The 26386-nt window shown below is 42.5% G+C and overlaps 1 protein-coding gene across 1 annotated transcript in view; it reads right to left on the minus strand.

Annotated features, from left to right (window-relative positions):
* BCL3 (BCL3 transcription coactivator) overlaps nucleotides 1-26386 on the minus strand; it is a 112001-nt gene that overhangs the window by 7483 nt on the left and 78132 nt on the right. Inside the window, exons 6-7 of the mRNA XM_089655208.1 lie at nucleotides 25666-25743; nucleotides 19760-19927 (exon numbers count right to left, since the gene is read on the minus strand). Of these exons, the coding sequence (XP_089511334.1) occupies nucleotides 19760-19927; nucleotides 25666-25743 (246 nt within the window). The remainder of the gene's footprint in view (nucleotides 1-19759; nucleotides 19928-25665; nucleotides 25744-26386) is intronic.

Consider the following 26386-nt stretch of genomic DNA (forward strand, 5'->3'; position numbering starts at 1 on the left):
CGTGTTCCCAATGCATTTGTGTGGATGGAAATAAAAGCTATTAGAAGGATTTTGAGCTTTATTCACTTTTTTCAACACACTGCTATTATTTTGAACACGACTGTAGCTACTATTAAGAACTCAGTCCTGAGAAAGTGGGAATAGATCACAACACATTACATATAAAGGGTTTATATTTATACAGCATATAGGGATTTATTTACTAAGACTGGAGAGTGCAAAATCAGACTCACTTCTGCATAGAAACCAATCAGCTTCCAGATTTTATTGCCAAAGCTTAATTGAACAAGCTGAGGTTAGAAGCTGATTGGATACCATGCACAACTGCACCAGATTCTGAGTGCTCTGTTTTTTTTCATAAATATACCCATATTATTTTTATAATTGTTTTGGTGCAAATACATTGAAATTGGCTATTGTGTTTAGAACTTTATATTTACACTTTTTGTATATTTAACAGCTTATTTATTAAAAGATTAGGTTTAAGAATACATATATGCGATAGTGTGGTAATTGGTAAATACGGTGAATTTCGGTGTACCAGAATCACAGGGTTGGGCCAGTCCTTTAGCCACATGTTGTAGGTAAGTGGCTAACCATGGATTAGATAAAGCCACCTGTTCTGCCTTCAACAAGGAAAATCATAATGCAATATTAAATTTGGCTACTAGATAGAGCCCAGAATAAATTTACTGTTTTACAGAAAAGTAATAAAAAAAACCCTTCATTTTAGGAAAAGGAAACAGGTGCATCCTGGGAGCTCAGACTCCATCTCAAGAGCTGAGGGAGAGGAAACGACCATTATCCCTGAAGACCATGTAGTGGACTAAACTTACATCCCCTAAAGGCAGCATCACTGGTGAGCATGGACTTAGTTATTCATTTACTCAGTTATACATTGATTCTATGTATTTATCTTTTTTTTAATTGTTTCACCCACCCTGTTTTGTTAGGAAAGCTTCAAGATTACATTCAGTCTGGCTTATTGCAGAATAGGAGGGTTTAGTTGCATGTTGAGTTACACACAGGGAAACGTAGCAAGGACAGAACACCATCCCTCCATCTTCTTTGGGATGTTGCAATTGTTCTAACCTAAGCCTGGGAGGTTGTGTAAGCCATAATAGGACCTAGAAAATGGCACGGCAATCCCGAGAATCTTCAGAGGTATAAATGTCGACATGCTATGTAGAAAATATAAAGGTTGGGCATAAGGCTGGGGACATTTTCAACTCACAGGTTTGTGTCAATGGCACCACACTGCAAATGAGAGCAAAAAAACAAATCAGCCAACCAAAGGAAGACATTCAGGAGGCAGCATTATCCACCACAGATTGGTTTTTAGAGGATGACAGAGAATGTTTCAGATGTCAATGAGACCTTCTGGTAAACCTTTGCCAACTGCTGAAGATCATTAGTGTATGGGAGAGTGAACCTGACTATCTTAGGACCATAGCTTGCACATTTCATGCAATGTACTCTTCATGATGCCGCTGGCAATAGGTAAAGTCATTTTGGTATTTCAGCCAGCTATTTCCTTGTGCTCACAGAGGTTAAACAGTGAAAACAAGACATAAATACTGTAAAACCTAAAGTGACAGATCAAGGAAGTGATGTGAATTTTTTTTAATCATAACCTACAAAATCACCATTAAATAGCACATGACACACGTACTTAAAGCTGAACTACAGGAAATGAAAAAAACTATTCTTGCAGTGGGTCTCCCCCTAGCATTGCAAGGGTTAAATACTCATTTTTGTCTAGTGTACCAGTAAAAATGACTATTTTGCCTTTCCTGGTGCCTCTTCCCCTTTCCTCATCAAGGTATTAATGAGCAGATGATGATGGACTTCCTCCAGCCTGGAAATAGGCTTTATCTGACTTGCTGCAGCTTCTATAGCACATTGTGAGAAGCTTACAGTGTGCAGTAAAATCAGATTAAACCAGTGGACATACCATGGAAAACCACAGGACCCATCTTATGGCCCCTCACAGCTGGACACTGATATAGGTTTGTTTTCTACAATTCTGGAACTGCAATCCAATCTGTGGAGTTTCTTCTACAATACCTTGGAAACTTGGCACTGCCATAACAGTGGACTTTGTAATGCCATGTCTTTGGAACTGTCAAGTGCAAAACCAAGTTTCATTCACCTTGCAACCAAGTAGATAAGTAAAAAATTGGGAATTTCTCTGAGTTGTGGTCACTGAAGCTGGTAGAATGTAAGGTGGGTGCACCTGCTTAAAGACCCCAGGCAGTTGTGCTTGTCTATGGAGTATTGTGTGAAATTGGTGCTCAGTCTTTACCTGTGTAGGTGGGGTGCAACGTGGTGGTAATAATATACACGGTCCAAGTGCGATAAAAGAACTTGTAGAGGAGCAATGCAAACAGTCACAACAACCTGGTGGGAAGACAACCCAACCAGGGACACTCATGGATCCCAACAGCAAGTAAAGAGCAGGTTTCAGCCAAACTGACAGCGCCTATGACGAGGGGCAGAGTGTGGCTTGGCCATCCCGTATGCAAGCGGGAAGATGTTCAGAGAAGTAGTGAGTCCTACACTTTACCTCCTTTCTCTGCCACTGGTTCTGTCCCTAACAGACATGTTACCTGACCCTACTCTACCCACCCGCAAATGCGCTCCAAAACCTGGGGGGCAGGGGCTTAAAAAGCCTCTGCTGACCCACGATGGCCACCAAAAGTTACCTGGATGCACAGCGTCCACTCAGAACACTATCTTCAGGGATTAGGAAACTATAGAGGAACAAAATTTTTTCTGACTTCCTCTCCAGGCTGCGGTACCACTTCAGTTGTGTGCCTCATCTTCAGTGAAGACAGCGGAATGCACCTGTCCTAGGATGTCCACTGTCAGCAGCTGTTTTGGGGTAGTTATTCAGTGATGGTGGGTGACCATGTAGGCTCCTCTTATGCACTACTGGTGCCATCTGGGCACCAATGTAGCATGAACCCCAGGTGTGAGATATGACCAACTAGGGACTTGACCTAAAACCACAAGTGTACCAGAGGTCTGTCATGTAAAGTGCAATCAGTGCTCCTACTCAGGTCTAGGGTCAATTAAATGACACTTACCTAAGCATGGTTTGGAACCAACAGGTCAAAGTCGGAGCTTCAGCTTGCCATTCCTAAAAAGCTGCGTCTATAGGCCCTGACGTCTGGGAACTGGTTTTGCAACCTAGACTCCAGGAGGCCCTCTAACACACAAATCTCAAATATAGACTTGTTTTACAGATAACCCATGTGTGCCTGAATGTCACTGTTTACATAAAACTCTCATTCTGTGAAGTACTAAAATCTGTCTGTCAAACAAGTTCTGTCTGTTTTTATCCCATGGTCGATCGTGAAAGAGTGCCATGCATCACTGCTGTGAAAAATAAGAACATGGTTGGGTATGACAGTCACTGCTAGCCATTATAATGTGACCTATAACGCCACCTCTATATGAGCTATGTATACATAATGTAATGTATAGTCGATTATACATACAGTCAGGTCCATAAATATTGGGACATCGACACAATTCTAACATTTTCGGCTCTATACACCACCACAATGGATTTGAAATGAAACGAACAAGATGTGCTTTAACTACAGACTGTCAGCTTTAATTTGAGGGTATTTACATCCAAATCAGGATGATGTAGGTAATACAACAGTTTGCATATGTGCCTCCCACTTGTTAAGGGACCAAAAGTAATGGAACAATTGGCTTCTCAGCTGTTCCATGGCCAGGTGTGTGTTATTCCCTCAGTATCCCAATTACAATGAGCAGATAAAAGGTCCAGAGTTCATTTCAAGTGTGGTGTCCAGAATATCACCCATCTTCATTAGATTAACATCCCCCCCCCCAGGCACTGCAAGCAGTAAATGCTCTATGGGTAAAAAAATAAGCTGCAATACTTACATTATTCTGTGCTATGGTAGGCTTCCACCATTCTATGCAGCTAGTCCCCCAAAGCCTCTCCTATTTAGCATTCCAAACAGTGGTTGCATGCTGATGTCCTCATGTTCAATAGCCTGACATTGTATGCTAGCATGGCAAGGGCCCACCCACAACCCAGTGTGCTGGAGAGAAGAGAAGAGCACCAGAGCCCACTGGCCAATGAATAAGATAAGTATTACAGCTTATTTCTCTACCCCTAAACTTAACAAGCATTTAACCCTTGTAGTGTGTTGGTGCAGATTAAGTCAGCTAAATAGGTTTCAGGTACATCAGAACAAAATATGTTGTAAGTCATACAGTTTATTTTCTTTGGCAATCAGCCGCAGCCTGGGTAAAAAAACCTATGTGTCAGGACCTGGATCACCTGCTGGTGGCAATGTGGTGGACTGGCTGAAGGGTTGTAATTCCCCTGTCCACCTGCGGTTGTCTCCCAGCAGCCAGCATCAGGTGGAAACTGTTTGCTGGGGTCTGCTGGCTCCTGGGAGACACCCGCTGGTGGACACTGGAATAACAACCCTCTGCCCACAGAACCCCAGTGCCACAAGCTGGTGCTCCAGGTCCTGACACTGTATCTTGCCAACATACCCCCTCTGGGAACGCATTGATCTCTTTGCAGAGGTGCACCACCCCTTTACGGTGTCAGAGCCAGAGTTTTACAATCAGCAGGGAACCTGAGAGGTGTCTGACCTCTGCAGAAAGACCCTTGCTTTCCCACAAAAAACAGACATCCCATTTTGTAGTTGCTGGCAAGGAAAAGGGCATTTCTACTCAAGCTGTGGCTATTTTAGAAAGAAAACAAGCCATAAGATATTTAACACCTTTTGCTTTGATACAACTGGAATATGTTAGTCCTCCATGATGCACAAATGGCCAAATCACAGCTAAGCACAAAAAAAAAACAAAAAAAAAAAAACCCTGAATGAATCAATGTCATTCAGGTAAATGCTTGCTTATAGCAAAGTAATTCTTTGCTATAAGCAAATTGTGTAAAAAAAAAAATAAATAAATACTGATCACTTCCCTAAAGTAGTACAATGTTACTATGGTAACATTGTACTACTTTGGACATAGTGAAATATGAAAAATAAATCTTAAAAAAAAAGAAAAAAAATGTAATAAAAAATTTAAAATAAAACAAATATATATATTTTTTTTTTTCATACTGTCACCAGTCAGTGTCCCTGATCACCGCCATGCCAGTTATATGAAGACGCTGTACTGCACTGGTGACAGTATGTAAAAAAAAATAGTGAAAATAATTTTTTTAATTTTTTTCATTTTCTGAAAAATTATGACAAAAAATACAACTTCAAAAAACTCGCCATGCCTCTTATGAAGTACGTCGGACTGTCTACTTTGCAAAAAGGGGTCATTTGGGGGATATCTGTACTGTTCTGATATTCTTGGACCTCAAGAAATTAGACTGGCTGTCAGTACTTCAGGATTGATCAATATTCAGATCTATCCCATAGTTTGTGAACTCTATAACTTTCCTACAAACTAAAAAATACATCCTAATTTGGGTTATTTTCACCAAAGACATGTAGCAGAATACATCTCGGCCTAAATTTATGAAGAACAATTATTTATTTGCAAAAATTTTTATAACAGAAACAAAGAAAAACGTGTTTTTATTTCAAACTTTTCGGTCTTTTTTGTTAATTTAGCAAAAAATAAAAACCCCAGCGGTGATTAAATACCACCAAAAGAAAGCTCTAGTTGTGTGAAGAAAATGATAAAATTTTAGTTTGGGTACAATGTTGTATGACTGCGCAATTGTCATTCAAAGTGTGAGAGCGCTGAAACCTGAAAAATGGCCTGGGCAGGAAGGTGTAAGATTGCCCGGTATTGAATTGGTTAAAGCTATAAAGAAATTGGGGACACATTCTTTTAACAAGGGACATTTTTTTACCGGGGGACAGCCCTCTAAAATTGGGGATGTCTGGTCACCCTAATGTATAACAGGTTCAGTAGTTAAATCGACTTCTTTTTTTTTTTAGAGGTCTAAATATGAGGACGACTGGGGAGGAAAGAGGAACATGAGGATTTAGTTCCAAACAAATGGCTGTCCCTCCACATTATTAAATAAGCACAACACAGAGTAGTACAGATTACCTAGGTGGGTGTAGAGTTTCCACATAGCACACTAGTAATTAATAGAACAACCTATCCTTTCTATGCTTAGCTTACCCAGAACATGGGAGTCCAGCCGATGAAATGTAATGGCCAGCCTAGAAAGCCTTTGTATTACATGGTAATTCTGCACTACCACGTTTCACCAGCAGGTAGTGGATGTGAATTGTAACTGTAGCTATCATGAGAACACCATTGGGCTGCAGGAGCGGAGTTCCCCTTTGTGATACCACTTGCAAAAGTTCCAAACCTATAAACAATTCCAGTTAAATATGTGGTCTTGCGTGTCTTTTAACATGAGAGTGAAGCCTCGGTGGCATGCATACAGCACCAAACACAGAAACATTTGCACAAAGTGTTAGTGTGCTGACAAAAATTGCACACCACTTCCTACCGGTCTGAGCTCTGAAGTGACGTCAGCAAGGACCCTCTCACCCAGGGTATGATGCACAAGATTATTCAGAAACAGAAGTGATACAATGAGTCATTTCTATGTTATACAGAGAATCTGTTTACTGTGTAAAGCATATTCAATATTTTCTTCCCGTCATGGTGCAATGAATATACAGTATATTGAATTTAGCAGTAGAGCCGTATCCTACCAAGACCACACATAATATGAGCCAAGATGAGTGTCAGGACCCGGGTCTTACCCTGCGACCTCTGCTGTGCCTGTTGGTGTCTCTTCTTGTTTAGGCACCTGCAGTGGCGGACTGACAACTCATGGGGCCCCCGGGCAATAGGGGATCATGGGGAGTCTGTGTCCTTGCCCAAACTAGCCTTAATTAGTTCAGTCCTAGCTAGTCCCTCTCAGTGTCTTCTATGTTCTGTCAGTCAGTGTTAGGATTCACAGAGACTAGGCTTGACTTCACACACGTCAAAAGACTGGAAAAGCATCCTCTGTACCAGGGGCCGACTGACAACTCATGGGGCCCCTGGGCAATAGGGGATCATGGGGCCCCTGTGTCCTTCCCTAAACTCAAAAAAGCCTATGAAAAGAATACCAGGGGCATTTCATGGGGCCCCCTACTGACCCTGGGCCCTCGGGCAGTGCCCGAGTTTCCAAATGGTCAGTCCGCCCCTGGGCACCTGAGATGCCAGACAGGTCCCTGGAAAAATCCTTGAACAATCCTACCCTAAATATACAAAAAAAAGCATAGCTAAATAAATAGATGAATCTCATAAGAATAATAAAGTGCATAAATCCAAATAAATATTCAAAAACCATATAAAGTGCAAAAAAACTTAAAGTGCATAGGCATACAGGTGCAAATATCAAATAAAGTGCAAAAAGTCCATCATAGAAGGTGTAAACCAAATAAGTTCAATATCACAGTGCTTGAAGAAGAGTGATCCACTACTATGCAACAAATCACTCATTAGATGTATTGTGATGTGGTGAGATCCAACCAGGGGCGGACTTACAACTCATGGGGCCCCTGGGCAATAGGGAATCATGAGGCCCCTGTGTCCTCGCCCATACTCAAACCACACCCAAAAATGCCTATGAAAGGTACCAGGTACTCATGGGGCCCTCTATTGACCCCGGGCACTCGGTCAGTCCGCCCCTGAATCCAACACTCAGTGCACCCTGCTGTGTGACACTTTTTACCAGATACAATGGACCATTACATTATAAATGGTCAAATACACCAATAAGATTCCTCCACAGATATCGTGAATTTGCCATCGAGATTCCCCACCACAAGGGTTCATCGGCAGCAAAAAATAAAAAAGTGAACTCCCATAGAAAAGTATATATAATAAAAGGTTTCACGCTATTTATTAAAATCTCCAAAAATTCACAAGCGGCTTCCAACAAAGCTTCATATAGGGTCGGTATATGACCATAAAATATATAAATAAAAGTAGCAGGGTGATAGCTTCACAGCCACTGATCACTGCTGGCATAGAGCGTGATGATGTCACGTGTAAGCCACGGCTGACGCGTTTCGTCAGAATGACATTCAGCTCATCCCCTGAAGACGTCATTTGGCTTATATGTCATACGACTTATTTTGTTTTCACCTTCTATGATGGACTTTTTGCACTTTTTTTGATATTTGCACCTTTATGCCTATGCACGTTAAGTTTTTTTTTGCATTTTATATATTTTTAAATATGTATTTGGATTGATGCACTTTATTCTGCTTATGAGAATTTTATTTGGTATATTTAATTGTCGATTGGTATCACGATCATACTTCACAAATATTTTTGTTGTTTTTAGCGTAGATATGCTCTATATATAAATCCTACCTTGATGCTTGTTTCTCTTGAACCTTGAACCCTTTGCTCCACCTATTTCTATTTTAGCCATGCCTTGACCTCCCTCTTTACCAGATTTTTGTGTTCTCTCCAGCAAATATCACGCTCTTGTCACTCCTGCTGCTGTATTTCTGCTACTACTCGTTACCGACCTTTAGCTTGTTCCTCGATTCTGCTTGATCCCTACTTGCTATACCTGCTGCTGGATCCTGGTATGCTCACCTCCTGGTGGGGCGATCATGAGGACTGTGACCTGGTCAGGGCCATGGATAAGGGGGTACCACTGGTCCTCCTGTACGGGGCCCAGGCCAGCAGGGGGGGCCAAGGCAGCTGGGTTAATCAGATATGGGCAGGAAAGGTGATTGAAATGGTGGTGGAGGTGATGGTGGGGGAGTCAATTATTGGAATTGATCCCCTGTATGGCTCTCTCTGGAGCAGCTGAAAGCTGGCTTCTTCTCCTCTCCTTCCCACTAGCATTCAGTTGCTGCAGAGAGAGAGACATAAAGGGGATCGATTCCAGTAATTGCCCCCCCTTTGCACCCATCACCTCCCTGTGCACCGTACATTGTTGCCCAGGCCTCTCTGTGTGCCCACCCCAGCAGTGCTCCTTGGTTCCCTCCTCTCCTTCCGACCGGTAACTGCAAGCACACAATAGGATCCTTCAGGATGATGAACACAACAAGTGATCAGTACCTATTACTCACTGTGTTCAGTCATAAGTGAAGCATAGTAAACTGTTTTGTTTTTTTGGGGGGGTGGCTTGGCAGGGGGAGGGCTCTGTCAGGTTTGCTGTATGGGGCCCCATGGTTTCTAACAGCAGCCCCGGACCTGGTACTAACATGCAGCAAAACCTATCTCCACCATCAGGAGCTCTGGTGAATACTGGATAGTGCTTAGATTCCATCATTTCATCCACTAGGGTGACCTACTTCTGTACTTATCCAGCTGGTCAGAAGGATCCTCTCTTCTGCTATAGCTACTAGTCTCTGACACTGGGACAATGAGAGTTTGTCTATCAGGTTGGCATTGGGCAAATATCTCATCTTTCTGGTGCTATGGATATACAGATGACAATTCTAAGTCCCTATGCTGTTTCCTACTTGGCTATAGTTGCAGAAACATCTGGGCTTACTGTAGGTGGAGCTTGACATTAGGAGAGTGGGTATTAAGAGAGCACAGCAGAACCTGCTTTATTTCAGGCTGTCTTTTTCAAATTGAAAATCTGTAGAGCCCAATATGTAGAGAACAGGCAAAGAGAAGAAGGGAGTGTTAAAAGTGTTGCTTGTTCAGTTGTGTAAATTTGATCTTTGCTATTGAGCTTTGTGGACAGGCTTTGCCATTAAAGCTCAGCTCCAGGATCCTGCACTCCCAAGGCTTTATTAAAACGTGGACAGAATGTAAATCAGAACTCCTTACTTTTCTTGAAATTTTCACACACCCCCGCCCACTGTCATCATGTCCCTCTGAAAGATGCATACTTCCATGTGCTGCGTGAAAGACTTCTATCCTTTCATAGGTCAACTCTGTGCTGGGAAACATCTCTACATTTTCCATAAAGCATTGGAAAATACAGAACAGGGTGGCCCAATTATGTTCGTGTGGCTTGCGGTCAAGATGAGGTTGGGGCTGGATCTGAGATGAAGGCTGAGCTTGGAGGCAGAGCTGAGGCTGATGACGCACGTGCAATGGGTGGTCCAGGCCAGGAGTCTTGGTCTCATGTACACATGAACTCACCTAATCATTAAACTCTCATGGCAGCAGAAAATTGCTAAACACTGCAAAACATGTATAAACGCAGTTCCGCGTTTAGCTGTGTTTACCTGTGTTTAGCACTTGGATGTTTATTCATTTGATTGATCAGGGTATTTTCCATTGACATGGATAAACACCCAAGTGCTAGCGATCACCTGCTTTTAGATGCGTTTAGCTGCGTTTGCTCGTGTTTAGCATTTATTGGCCAAAACGTTCCTCTCCTAAACGTGATTATTCTGTGTTCAGAATAGGAAAGTTTAACTGCCCCTAAACTCTGCTGCTCTTAAACTCTGGTAAAAGCCTATGTGTACATGGACAGATAGGCTTTTATTGAGTTGAGTTCAGGGGCTTTTGGCAAAAAAACACCAAAAGATCCTAAACTCACGATTAGGAGCAGCAGTGTACACGAGGCCTCAGGTCCACCAATTACAATTACCGTATTTGCCGGCGTATAAGACGACTTTTTGACCCTTGAAAATCTTCTCAAAAGTCGGGGGTCGTCTTATACGCCGGTACACATGTTAGGGGGGCTGTGGCATTAAGTACAGGGGTTTGCAGGGGCTGATGTCTCTTACCTGGATCCAGTCCCACGACGATTCGGTCCAGGAAGCGCGGCGTCTCCTTCAGTTCGGCCACTGGATGTTCGTGCGGCTGCTCGGCTCCGCCTCCTCACCGGTGATTGGCCGCCAGAACTGTAGCTCAGGAAAGGCACACAGGCGGCCAATCACCGGCGAGGGGGCGGAGCCGAACGGCCCCGTGAAAATTGAGTGCCGGAGCAGCAGGTAAGTGTTCTGTGTAGAGGTGCTGCTGCAACCACATATGCTGGCTGCAGCAGCACCATACGAGAACAGGGTCAGCAAGTCTCAGTGGGAGGAATAGTGCCCCATCATTGGTGTCACTGATACCAATGATGGGGCACTATTCCTCCCACTGACACCAACGATGGGGCACTATTCCTCCCCCCCACTGACACCAACGATGGGGCACTATTCCCCCCCCCACTGACACCAACGATGGGGCACTATTCCACCCCCCACTGACACCAATGATGGGGCACTATTCCACCCCTCACTGACACCAATGATGGGGCACTATTCCTCCCACTGACAGCAATGATGGGGCACTATTCCTGCCACTGATACCAATGATGGGGCACTATTCCTCCCACTGACACCAATGATGGAGCACTATTCCTCCACTGATACTAATGATAGGGCACTATTCCTGCCACTAATGCCAATGATGGGGCACTATTCCTGCCACTAATACCAATGATGGGGCACTATTCCTGCCACTAATACCAATGATGGGGCACTATTCCTCCCACTGATACCAATGATGGGGCACTATTCCTTCCACTGATACCAATGATGGGGCACTATTCCTCCCACTGACATCCATGATGGGGCACTATTCCTCCCACTGGTGTGCATTGGAAGAGGGGTAGTCTTATACGGCGAGTATAGCCCAAACACTACATTTTAGCAGGAAAAGTAGGGGGGTCGTCTTATACGCCGGCAAATACGGTACCTCACCGCTTACTGTAACAGAACCAAAGTGGGAAAGTTTTCAGACCGGTGGTACGCAATACCATTATAGATATTAAAGTTCGGAGCCTGTAGTTCAGCTTTAAGGACAGCCTGCAGACTGAAAGGAAGGATCTTTTTTTTTATTGCATTAAACAATAAAATGGTTTATGTAACAATGATGTTGTCCGTTTAACCTCCTTGGCGGTCTGATTATTTCAGATTTTTGGTGCTGAAAGCGGTACCATTATTTTGCATGGAAATATGTAGTTTTTTTATTGTAGGCCTGTAATTTTTAGGAATAACTCACTAAAATCTGTCCGAACAAGAGTCTAGTAAACATCCCGGGTATGATAAAATTTGAAACACGAAATCATAAATTATAATTTAATAATAATCATAAAAAATAATAATATAATAATAATAAATTTAATTCAATAATATAATAAAACCAAAAACACTGAAATTTGAACTATAGCGCCAAGTTCGCACATCGCTGAGCAAAGTCGCAAAATCGTTTTCAGTGTCTGATGACGAATTTTTCCACGAATCATTATCACTCAATTCTGCAAGTAGTTCTGATTTACTATCGCTGTTCTCTAGCCGGTCTAAAACCACTTTTGACCTAAAGGGACGCTTTTTGGACACCATGGACTTTTCTCACTTTCCAGGCAGAAAGAACAGACAAAATGCAGGCAGGGCGCAGGACAAAGCACTCGGGACAAAATGTATGTGAAATGGGTTGGAACAGCAATGTTTTACTATGTAAAATTTGTTTGGAAAAAAATGACATTTTTTAAAATTTTCAAATTTCCCGCCGCCGACAGCGCCCGTACGTCCCGACGTCACAGGGACCGGAACACAGAAGCCAGATTCCGGCATCAGCTGTAGGAGATGGCCGGGGATGCTGCAGGGGACACATCTTGGGAGTGAAGGACAAGGTAAGCTCTGCAGGGACTCCCTATGCAGCGCCGCATGGTAAGCCCGAGTGTAGCTCGGGGTTACCACTTTTGGTACAGAAACTTTACCCCGAGCTACACTCAGGAGTACCGCTAGGGAGGTTAATCCGAAGAAATACTGCTACAGGGCGGCACGGGTTTGCAAAATCATGTATATATATGTGATTTTGCAGTTCTAGATAGGGGGCACGCAATTGCCCTACCCGCGCAACCTTTCGCGGCCTGTCAATCACCGGGTTCCGGTCTGTGATTCCCCGCCAGCACCTGGCAATCTCCGAGTATTACCGACAGGGAAGAGACCAGTGTGACGGGAGTGACTTTTGGGGGTGGGGGGACCTCTGTGTCAGCTCATGTTCCCCTCATTATGTTTAATTCACCCTGTGCCTGTTAAGGGGTACAGGGTGTGAATGTGAATGTCCTAGTATTGTGTATTGGTGTGTTGTCCTTTGTTCTCGACCACGTAGCTGTCCATTGTTCTTTGCCATGTGCTGTAGCCCTTCCCACTGATGGGACGGGCTTATGATGTGTTTCCTGTTGCCCTTCCCACTGATGGGGCGGGCTGATGATGTGTTTCCTGTTCCTGGTTGTGTTTCCCCACCCTGTGTATATAACTTGTTGTTTGTGTAAAAATAAAGGAGTTGACTTTCTGTTTTAAGAAGAGTCAGGTGCTGTCTATTTCCTGAGGGATTTCAAGGGTGTGGTCCGTGGATTTGTGTTCGGACAGGGAAGCTGCGGTATAACGGAATATACCCAAGTGCGGTCTGGGGTCCGGTTCCGTTACAACCAGTGTATAAACAACACAGATCTCTACTCTGTCAGCTCCAGCACACTGCTTTGAATGGCTCTGCATAGCAGAGCCATGCAAAGCAGTGTGCTTACAGTGTAAAGCACGCACACAGCACACTGTGAAACAGCACACAGCTAACCCTTTGATCGCCCCACATGTTAACCCCTTCCTGCCCAGTGCCATTAATACAGTGTCAGTGCTTTTTATTAGCATTGAGGATGTCAGTGACACCAGTGACACCAAGTCAGTTCCCCCCAGTGTCAGAATACCCGCCGCAGTCCCGCTAAGTCACTGATCGCCGTCATTACTAGTAAAAATAAAAAAACTCCAGTATATATACCACCATTTGTAAATGCTATAACTTTCAGCACAATGGCTAAATGGGTAGCACTTCCGCCTGGCAGTACTAGAGTCGTTGGTTCTGAATCCCAGCCACGGCACCACCTGCCTGGAGTTTGCATGTTCTCTCTCTGCCTGCATGGGTTTCCACCGGGTACTCCGGTTTCCCCCCACACTCCAAAGACATGCTGGTAGGTGAATTGGTTCTTGCCTAAATTGGCCCTAGTATGTGATTGTAAGTTAGGGACCTTAGATTGTACACCCCTTGAGGGTCAGGGACTGATGTGAATGTACAATATATATGTAAAGTGCTGTGTAAATTGATGGCGCTATATAAGTACCTGAAATAAATAAAATAATTTACACGTATTGGGATTTTTTTTTTTTAGCAAAGACATGTAGCAGAATAAATGTTGGCCTAAATTTATGATGAAATTTGATTTTTTAAATTTTTTTACTGGATATGTTTAATGGCAAAAAGTCAAAAATATTTTGAAAAAAAACTGTATTTCTTTTGTTTATACGCAAAAAATAAAAAATGTAAAGGTGATCAAATACTGCCAAAAGAAAGCTCTATTTGTGGGAAAAAAGGGCGTAAATTTAATTTGGGTGCAGTGTTGCATGACCGCACAATTGTTGGTTAAAGTAACACAGCGCCGTTCCGCAAAAAATGGCCTGGTCAGGAAGGGGGGTAAGTCCTCTGGAGGGCAACAAAACTGGAGTTTTTTTAAACACAAATTGACACATTTGAGTCAGGTAAAGCTCCAAAATTCACACAATTCAAACCAAAATAGTTACTAAAGATTTTTTTTTTTTTTGTGGTCTTGAGCTGGCCAGTATTACCAATGGGGTTTCATAGCTGAGTGGGATGAGCTATGCAACTGCCTCTTTACTCCATGACTAACCAAACCTTTTTTAGTGTGTGTTTCTGAATGACTGCTACTCATGAACTGTATTCCTGTGTGGGAGAGAATCACTAATTCAGTGACCACATTGCATACTTAGCATTCTATACCTTCCAGTTTACACAATGCTCACCTACACTCAGGGCCATAATCCAAATCATGTATTCTTAGGGTGAGCTGACTACTCAGTTTTTTCCACAGAAAACTTAGTACCACTTAAAGCGGTTTTGAGCCCAAAACCAAAAAATATAATGTATTGCAGCTTACCAATCATCAGATGTGGTGACTGCATTCGGTTTCTTTTTTTTTTTTCGGCTTTTCCCCTCTGTGTTCACCTGGTGGTCTGGGCAGTAACACACCTCCTCAATTAAACTGCCTCCACTCTGGATGAAGGAACACAAGGGGCACAACAGACAGCAGCACTTACAGTCTGGTGGGCGGGGGGGTGTTAAGTGTATTAGCAGATTTAGATACACTAACAAATTGACTGAAGCCAAACTCCAGCCCTTACTTTAACCTATTCACGTCGTCCGCACACAAATGTGCAGCCTCCCGGCATCTGGGCCTAGATGCCGAGCGGCCACACATTTGTGTGCAATTAAGAAAAGCTCCCAGCACACGTCCGGTACTCACGGAAAAGTCCCGATCTCCTCTTTCGATCGGGACCTTTCCCATTCATGTGACCGCCGTGACGGTGAATCATGGCGGTCACATGACCCTAAAACCCTGCCCTGCCTCCCGGCTTCTGAAACCTTTAAAGGGCCGGGAGGCGCAGGCACCAAGGGGTTAATATCCATTAAAGCAAACCTTTTATTCCTTTTGGGATAAAGGTTTTACATGTGTGCACGCAAAAAGTGAATCACAAAAAATGCACAGGGGATACACATGGTTCTCCTCTGAAGAGAAAGGACTTTGGCCTTGATCCTCTGCGGCATAAAACGCCTGACAAGGACTGAAGTACTTGAGGTCCACCCAGCCAAAGTCAGGTGGACCCCATTCTTTAGAGGATCTTCTGAGGCAAGGTCCACCCAAGTACTAGGTAGGGTTCTCCCAAAGGGATACCCTATAGGAGGGGGAGAAATTGACCACAAGGCCACATGCCCAAGACTTTCTGGACAACTTTGAGGGCTTACACTGTACTAATCAGGAGTTAATAAGGTGCATAGTGCTGTGCAACAATATAAAGTGCTTAGGGGTGCCAAGTGCAAGACATTAGCAGCCAGTATGAAAATTCCTCCATTCTCAGCCAAAAGGCCCAGTCCAGAAGGTAGGTGTAACAAATGTTTGCAGGGGTGCTGTGACCAAGGTGCCCTACTAAAAAACAATGTGAGTTACCCCAAAGAGTTATTCCAAGCACCTTGTAGCCGACATAAAAAAAAACACCCAGCATGTGCAACCAAACCAGCTGCTGGAAAGCAAACCACACATGCACAGTGCACCCTCCATGCCAACTATGGGCATCTGCGGCACAGGACAGGGGCAGAAAATGGGAGCACCAGCGCATGCAGGGTGGTAAGCCTATCTACTGTTTGATATGCATTAGTGAGGGGGAGAAGGAGCAATTCCACATTTTTGCCATGGCTGCTGGACATCCCTGTTAGTAGTATACTAAGGCTGGCCAGTCAACTGGGGAAAAAGGGGCTTGGGGGGGGGGGGCAGACAACATAAATCCGTACCTGATACCACTGCTTTATAAGTTGACCCATAAGTGGATATTTAGCCTATACTATAAAACATCATGACTAACCCAGTGATTATTGTGTACACAAAGGAAGAACTAAGATATTCGACGCAACATTGTGCAAGAAATTAGGGGAATTCTATTACATTGTTTTCTGAATAGCAAATTAAATAATTAGTTCCCTGTTATAGTACTGTATGTTGAACGTCGCCACAAGCTAACCTATTATAATAGGATACAAGGGCCTCTTTCACAGTGGCATCAAGAGTTGAGTTTATTCAAATATATTCAAGAGGAACTAAATTTCAGAGCTATGTTTCATTTTAAAGTAAGAAATGTCAAATTCTGTCCAGCGCTGGTATGCAATCTGTCATGAAAATAAAGTTTTACTTCCTCAGTAAAATCGTTGTGTCAACATATAGATTGAATTATTCTCAAGCGTACCTTCGTCTTGGTTTACGTTCTTTGTCTACAGTCTAAAAGTAGAATAAAACTGAACCATATAGTTTTTTTATTATTTTAAATTTTTTTATTATATGACTGATACAGTGCCTCTCTTCACTCTACCCTTGTTGGCCATTACATAAAATTTAATGTTAGCCGTGATTCTGATTTTTTTTCATAAATAAAGTATAAGGAGACCCTAAAAATGAACTTTTTTTATTTGCTCACATTCGAAATTGTTTTGTTAAATTTGTTCAATATGTGCAAAAAAATACCCACTAACTGTGTTAGAAATTCAGTGCTGTCCTATACACTCTAAAGTGTCATCAGCCCTGCCCGTTTGTCTTGTAGACTACAAGACACCCCCCTCCCATATGTTATAGAGATGAGGAGAGGATACGATATCATGTAGTCCTAATACTTTAAGGCTTTGTTCACACTGGTAGTGGAAGGGCAGTAATAACAGGTGAATGATCCGTGTATTTAAAGCCCCATGACAACCTATCTTATAATTTACATGGCGGCCAGTGAAGTGACTTCAAATTGCCAAGGATACACTCCTTCCTGGTGAGTCAAATTCACCTCAGCATGGAGTCAATGGGAGCGCCCATTGAAGTCAAAAGGGATGTGCCACAACTGCATGCCAAATACAGCTATGGTGGGTCTTGCATGATAGTTCAATATAAATTCCCCATTAGGGTAGAAACAATTCCCCTGGCTATCGAAAAACAAGCATGCAGAAGGCTTCAGTATCTCCTCCTGAATTCCTGTAAACTGGCTGTCAGCTGCAACCTGAAAAGCAATCCATCATTGATCAGGTTTCCCACCTGTGTGAATGAGGCCTAAGGCTGGCCATACATTATACAAATATCTGGAGATTTTTGGTTTAGATTTACCAAAAACCATATAATAGGAGGACAAACCTAAACAACACTTTCAATTGTATCTAATTAGGCAGGCCCTTGTACTACACAGTTGAAGGTAAATCTAAAGGAAATTGGGCAGAAAATTGGAAGATAATTGTATAATGTATGGCCAGCCTAACTGTCCCAGGGTGAGGATGCTTCGCCATCACAGATTTAATACAGTGCGGGAGCATTGTCATCCTCCTAAGACAGGGTGTGCTACTGGCAGGATCATTGACAGGGCTTCTCAACCAGGGTTCCTCCAAAGGTTGCTAGGGGTTCCTTAAGCAATGGGCACGTTTTTCCTCCCAGATAAGTTCCCACTCACACCATTGATCTTTTAACTTATCTGTAAAATTCGTCCTACAGACCACCTATGCAAGAAGTGTTCTTCCTATTCACCACCAATATAGGAAGCACTCATCCACATTACCATCAATGCAAGAAGTATTCCTACCACTGATCACCAATGTAAGGAGCAAGGCGCATTCTTCCCACTGATCCCCAAAGTACAAAGCATTCTTCCCTCTGACTACCAATGTAAGGGACATTCTTTCTGCTGACCACCAAGGTAAGGCTTATTCTTCCCACTGACCACCAATGTAAGGAGTATTCTTCCCACTGACCACCAATATAAGGAGTATTCTTCCCACTGACCACCAATATAAGGAGTATTCTTCCCACTGCTCACCAATGTAAGAAGCATTTTTCCCACTGACCATTAGTATAAGGAGCATTCTTCCCATTGACCACCAATGTAAGGAGTATTCTTCCCACTGACCCCCAATGTAAAGGACATTCTTCTCACTGACCCCCAATGTAAGGAGCATTCTTCCCACTGATCACCAATGTAAGGGACATTCTTCCCACTGATCACCAATGTAAGGGACATTCTTCCCACTGACCCCAATGTAAAGGACATTCTTCTCACTGACCCCCAATGTAAGGAGCATTCTTCCCACTGATCACTAATGTAAGGGACATTCTTCTCACTGACCACCAATGTAAGGGACATTCTTCCCACTGATCACCAATGTAAGGGACATTCTTCCCACTGATCACCAATGTAAGGGACATTCTTCCCACTGATCACCAATGTAAGGGACATTCTTCCCACTGACCCACAATTATTATTATTATTATACAGTGTTTATATAGCACCAAAGGGTTTGCTCAGCGCTGTACATTAGCGAGTGGGACAGAACATGAGGCAATACAGTACAATACAATACAAGAGGGGTTCGAGGGCCCTGCTCTTTCGAGCTTACAATGCAAGGAACATTCTTCCCACTGATCATCAATGTAAAGGACATTCTTCCCACTGACCCCCAATGCAAGGAACATTTTTCCCACTGACTCCCAATGTAAGGAACATTCTTCCCACTGACTCCCAATGTGAGGAACATTCTTCCCACTGACTCCCAATGTGAGGAACATTCCTCCCACTGACCATAAATGTAAGGAGCATTCTTCCCACTGACCACCAATGTAAGGAGCATTCTTCCCACTGACTCCCAATGTGAGGAACATTCTTCCCACTGACCATAAATGTAAGGGGCATTCTTCTCACTGACCATCAATGTAAGGAGCATTCTTCCCACTGACCATCAATGTAAGGAGCATTCTTCCCACTGACCATAAATGTAAGGGGCATTCTTCCCACTGACCATAAATGTAAGGGGCATTCTTCCCACTGACCATCAATGTAAGGAGCATTCTTCCCATTGACCATAAATGTAAGGGACATTCTTCCCACTGACCATCAATGTAAGGAGCATTCTTCCCACTGATCCCCAATGCAAGGAACATTCTTCCTAATGACCTCCAATGTAAGGAATGTTCTTCCCACTGACCATCAATGTAAGGAGCATTCTTCCCACTGACCATCATACTTATGTATCATGAGTTGTAGATATGGTCATTTATATCAGTGGGTTCCCTGAGACTGGAATGTTATTTCAAGGGTTCCTCTGTGTTGAAAAGGTTGAAAAAGGTGGATCTATATCACTAAAAAATAGTAACTTCCAAGAAAAGACTTGCACTGAGAACAATGGCACTGTGCTGCCAGGACTCTGTTGCACTTCTGCTCTCCTCGCTCACCTTTTTGTCCTTTGCCACTGTCAAGGCTGTGTCGTTGTGGCAGTTTTTTATGCTGCTATCTGCGCCGCTCTTTAGCAGTGTCCGTGTGATTTCAGCAAGACCTCGTCCACTTGCTACATGCAATGCGGTATTCCCGGCATAAGTCAGCTGATTGACCTTTGCGCCATGCTGTGAGTAAGCAGAGAGAGAATTTAGAAATTCTAGATTGTAAATAGTTGAATTTAAACAAAAAAATGTAGTACACAAGATCATTATGTAGTACACGAGATCAACTACATGAAGCCACAATGGCACATTAGATGCATTGCACACCAAAAACATATTTGTTTTTTGTCTTTGCAGCTTTGTAACTTGCAATCCATTAATTTTCTCTTCCAGTACTTCCTTAGCTCCTCCCCTGTCAGAAGCAGGAGACATTCCTACTGTGCATGTAACGCCCTCCAGTGTAGACAGTTTTTTTTGTGTACAGCTAGAGGCTTGCTAGAAACCTGGGTGCAAATCAGCAAGGTTACTTTAGGTTAGAGCTGGAGGGCTCTACATGTCAGTCCTCTAGTACCTCCCCATGCTCTAGAGACTTGGAGAAGTTTCTATAAGCCAGTGGGTGGAGGTGAGTAAAGGCTGATCTGCATATTTATGGGAGTCTGACCAATCCCATGCAGGATGCTTGGCAGCGTGGGAGATCAGCCCATAAATATGAGAGAGCCTGGCCAGCAAGGGAGTCGGGTGGAAGATGGAGTGAGGAAATGCTGCTGGTGTGGAGCCTGGGAAAGGGCCCCAGAGGAGGGGGGTCTACCTGTAGGCTGGGAGCTGGAAAAAGGGACCTCCACTGTTTCACAGTATACAGGAAAGGACAGCCTGTCAGCAGGGGAAGAAGCCAGACCAGTGTAAGACCTGAACAGCTCCATCTTTACAGCTACAGGAACAGGACAGTACCTCTACAGCCCCTGGGCCTACAAGGGAGAGGGTAGTCAGGTGCAATACACAACTAGTTCTCCCTGGGACTGTATTCCTATGTGTCTTGGAAGCCCTTGCCCTGGGATACTCTTCACCACAGTCAGGTGGATGAGGAGATTTTCATCTGGGGTCTGTTGAAGGTTCATTTAAAGGAGATTGAATTTTTCTACTTGTTGCAGCAAAGCAGCTGAGGTCCACCTGGTAAACACATGATAAGAAGCCATCTGCCATATGCTGGCAGGAAATAGCGCCTATAAAAAAAATAACATTTACTGGATACAAATTGCACCAATTTCACCTATTTTTAGGGTGGAAAATGTTACATGTTCCAGCATCTGCCCCGATTCCCACCTCCCTGTGACAGCAGGCAAGGGATGTTCTCCCCCACCTGCTGTCATGATTTGAAAATCATGTGGTAGTGCAGGACTCTGCGTACATCATGCGTCATGTTTTCCAGAAATTGCTATATGTTCGATATATTATCGAATCCATGCAATTCAATAATATATTGAACATATAGAAATTTTCCAAAAAAATTGCTAAATTTTTAAAATCCATGCGGACCAACGAATATATGAAACGAATATGACTGTTTCGACATAATGAATATGACAAAATAAAACTCTTCAATGAATGAATTCATCCCAAACTAAACGAAAAGTTCCAGCGTGCACATGTCTAGCAGGGCTGTGGATAAGGGGGTACCATCAGTCCTCCTGTACAGGGCCCAGACCACCCAGGTAGCTGGGTGAATCAGATGTAGGTAGGGAGGGTGCTTTCCCACGCCCAAAACCAGCACCCCTGCAGGGCTGTGATTCCCTGTTCTTCTTCCTCCCGTAAGCTACAGACATACAATAGGATCCTTCAGGATAGAGAGTGAGGGAAGGGTCCAGTAAATATGTCACATTTACCAGCCCATTCCTTTCCTGAATGAACACAATGAGTGATTGGTGCTGATCACTCACCGTGTTCATTCATAACTGAAGCATAGTAAACTGTTTTTTTTTGGGGGGGGGAGGGGCCCTGTCAGGTTGGCTGTATGGGGCCCGTGGTTTCTAACAGCAGCCCTGATGTCTAATGAAACGTTCAGGCCTAAATTCACCTTTCACTTGGCAGGTTTTAATATATTTGCTTGGATTTTGCTGATGTTCAATCTAGCCTGGTTTGGAAAGGAAGTACAAGGTTATATATTGGGACAGTCCCTTGATGGACTAAGCCTATGACGTAATTTCCATTTATCTTAACCATGGTACGCTTATGCTCTTCCCTGTTTAATAGATAAAGGAAGCTGAATGCTTCAATGTTATCTTCAGGGTGACAATTATAAACCATATCGTTATTTATAATAATAATCCACCACGAAACACACATTGTGCAATGCTGTTATCAAATCTGGTCTTTGACCTGCTGTACTTTTTTTTTTCCAAGAACATTATATCATTGCTTCCAGTAAAATATTGCATTGTACTGGCTGGCTCAGCTTAAAGGATAAAACATTTATTCTGGATTTGCATTTGGTGAGATGTTTTGAACCAGGTAGGATTTAAAACCTCAGGTTCTTATGACTGCTTGTGAAGAAGGGGAAGTATGAGGAAATCTACCCAATGGGAGCACTGGAAGCAGGTGCGGACTGACCATTTGGAAACTCAGGCACTGCCCGAGGGCCCAGAGTCAGTAGGGGGCCCCATGAGATGTCCCTGGTACCTTTTTCATAGATTTTTTTGAGTTTGAGCAAGGACACAGGGGCCCCATGATCCCCTATTGCCCGGGGGCCCCATGAGTTGTCAGTCCGCCCCTGACTAGAAGCAATACATTTTTCTTTCCCAGCAAAGTGAGGAAGGTTTACAATCCCTATCAGGTGTTTATTGTTTTTTTTTGTGACCCCATAAAGTAGATTTTCAATTGATGTCCAGAGAAATCTAAGGTCAAGAACACAACATTTTAAAACTTGTCAAAACTGATCACTCTTCTCAATTCTACCCAAAACTAACAAGAGACATTTTTCTCTGGAAGTACACCTGTGCCCAGGTTATGGGCATTAAACTATTTATATATTCTAAAAAGGGACCTTCTATGGAAATGGAGGACCACTCTATTGCAAGGCCCAAACCCTTAAAGGGGAATTAACAGTTGGAGTCAAGGCATGCCGTGAATAAAAACTGTCACCATTGCGTGTACACTCAACTGAACTGAGAAGCCATCAAAGGGCTGGTGTCATAACTAATTACATGTGCAACACCATGGAAACTACAGAACAAATAAAGGCTAGGATGGTAACTTCCTTGGCTGTAAAAGAAAGGGCAATGTAATTCCTCTTTAAAGTGAAACCACCTGCAAAGATGATTAAAAAGAAAAAGCTCTGGCTTGCAAAGCTTCTGGTAGGTGCAGGTGATGTCACTGTGCATTATCGATGTCTCTAGGGATAGCTGGGCACTCACAGCTCCATGGGAATGGACTCTTGCCCATTGCAGGGGCATATTCCTAAGAAATTTTCAGTGCAGGGCTATCCCAGGAGGTGTCAGTGAAGCCCAGCGATATCACCCATGCCTTGTGGAAGTATCGGAAGACTGAAGTATTCTTTTTAATTTTTTTAGCAACAGCTTTACTTTTTTAAATGCATTTGCAGGTATAGAGATCTGCTGCCCTACACTGTCAGATTTTTTTCTGTAAATACAGTAAATTATGCGCAAACGTCATGTCCCTGGGTTGTTGGCTTTGAAAAGTGGAGAAAGACCCCAAGCCAGAAGGGATTATTATAAACTACTAAGGAGAGACTAAAGTGCAGGGTAGGCAGGTGTTCCAGTGTCACAGTTCCTGATGGTGAGAAGTCCCATTCCATGCTGGTTGGACAACAGTTGGAGAAGCTCTCCATGACTGCAGATCTTGTCTTTAGATCTCTGACACAAAGACAGGTCTTTGCTGCAACATTCATCTGAAGGTATCTCTATTAATAACTATATGCTGTATATACTGTACCTATGTATATGTGCATAATTCCACCAGGACTCCTGTCGGAAATACGCATTTGTGCATTGGATGAATGTAATGTTTATTAACCTCTTCTTATATAAAGCTTGAATTATATATATATTGGTGTACATCTACAGGTATATACTTTTAGTTAATGTTATATGTTACAATTGTTCTTCTGCTCCAAATTACTTTGTTTGGATTACTGATTCATTTCCCAGGAAGGGAATCCACTCTGTTCACAGAGACCCTTTCCTGGGTGGAGGCATTGCCAAATTTATAATCAAACCTACTCTTCCCCTTAGTGAAGGTTCTGGTTCTCTCACTGTATGTACCTACAGGTTTAGCAAATATCCTGTTTGGGATGGGGGGATGCATTTCTCATAACATACCCCTTCCTCCCAAAAGAGGGCTACACAAGTTATTTGACATGCTACCTTCAATAGGGCAGGTCATCCATTTTCATGGAATGTCCACTTAACAAACTGTAAAAGAGCTTTAAAACAAGCCATCCTTCATCTCTCTAGGTGCTTGTAGTGTGATGTTGTTCATTCTCAATGTAAGGATTAAAGGCCAGTTTCCTCCAAAATTAAAATTTTAGCATTGGGTGATTATTGTTGAACTGAACTATATGACAGATGTATCATTAGAGCATTTAAATGACAAGGTTCACATCTGTGCCAAAAACATTACTCAATAATGATGTCATTACCTAACAGATTTTCCATTATATAAAATACAGTACAGGATTAAACAGGGTACCTAACTGTAATTGTAACACCAACCGAAGCAACATACATAAATGGAAGCTGTATTATGGCCTCTGTGAACCCATAAAGTAATAAATATATCCACAAAAAAAAATATTGAGTCAATTACATAGTTACATAGTTAGTCTGGCTGAAAAAAGACAAAAGTCCATCCAGTGCAACCACAAAAAAACTAAAGTTATGATCCTATACCCACAGTTGATCCAGAGGAAGGCAAAAAAAAAACAGCAAAGCACGATCCAATTTGCTCCTGCAGGGAAAACAAATTCCTTCCTGATCCCCCGAGAGGCAATAAGATTTTCCCTGGATCAACTTTACCTATAAACTTAACCAACTGTAATTGGTTCAGCAGAAACTGGAGTTGCAAACTGTTGCAGGAAAACTCAACATTGGATGCCCAAAATATTTAAATGGAATATATGTTTATAAGACTATCTATCTATCTATCTATCTATCTATCTCATATCTATCTATCTATCTATCAATCTATCTATCTATCTATCTCATATCTATCTATCTATCTATCTATCTATCTATCTATCTATCTATCAATCTATCTATCTATCTATCTCATATCTATCTATCATCTATCTATCTATCTATCTATCTATCTATCTATCTATCTCATATCTATCTATCTATCTATCTATCTATCTCATATCTATCTATCTATCTCATATCTATCTATCTATCTCATATCTATCTATCTATCTATCTATCTATCTCATATCTATCTATCTATCTATCTATCTATCTATCTATCTATCTATCTATCTCATATCTATCTATCTATCTCATATCTATCTATCTATCTCATATCTATCTATCTATCTATCTATCTATCTATCTCATATCTATCTATCTATTTCATATCTATCTATCTATCTATCTATCTATCTATCTATCTATCTATCTATCTCATATCTATCTATCTATCTCATATCTATCTATCTATCTATCTATCTATCTATCTATCTATCTATCTATCTATCTGCAATTCTTAAATGAAGCACTGCCACAAAAATGAATACCCCTAATTACACCTGCCACTGGACAAGAGCACCACCCCTGCTCTTGTAACTGGACCAGCATGTTATTGGTAATTTTCCAAAACATCTCCTCAAAAAAGTCTGGTTTGGTCAGAAGTATTCCAGAGTGGACACCCAATCAAAGAGTGGAAATCAGCATACAATAGCATGAGGTAGTACTTACTTGAATAAGTAGGGACACCATTTCCTCTTGGTTGCTTTCCACTGCTTGGATCAATGGACTTTGTCCACTCTTTACATCCTGTAAAAAAACATCACTAGATTAATGAAGAACTATGGTCCAATTAAGAAGCTATAAACTCACCGGCCACTTTATTGGGTTCACCTGTTCAATTACTTAGTAACACAAATTGCTAAGCAGCCAATCACATGGCAGCAACTCAATGCATTTAGGCATGTAGACATGGTGAAGACAACTTGCTGAAGTTCAAAAAGAGCATAAGAATGGGGAAAAAAGGGGATTGTAAGTGACTTTGAATGTGGCATCGTTGTTGGTGCCAGAAGGGCTGGTCAGAGAATTTCAAAAACTGCTGATCTAATGCATTTAGGCATCTAGATGTGGTGAAGATGACTTACTGTGATTCAAACTGAGCATCAGAATGAGGAAGAAAGGGGATTTACATCACTTTGAACGTGGCATGGTTGTTAGTGCCAGAAGGGCTGGTCTGAGTATTTCAAAAACTACTGATCTACTGGGATTTTCACACACAACCATCTCTATGGTTTACAGAGAATGGTCAGAAAAAGAGAAAATATCCATTGAGCGGCAGTTGTGTGGACGAAAATGCCTTGCTGATGTCAGATGAGAATGGGGCAGACTGGTTCGAGATGGCAGAAAGGCAAAAGTAACTCATGTCAATATGGACCAAAATCTCTGAGGAATG

Source organism: Staurois parvus, unplaced genomic scaffold, assembly GCF_062004578.1.
Source record: "Staurois parvus isolate SC_StPar_1 unplaced genomic scaffold, SC_StPar_1.0 ptg000827l, whole genome shotgun sequence".
Taxonomy (NCBI): Eukaryota; Metazoa; Chordata; class Amphibia; order Anura; family Ranidae; genus Staurois; species Staurois parvus.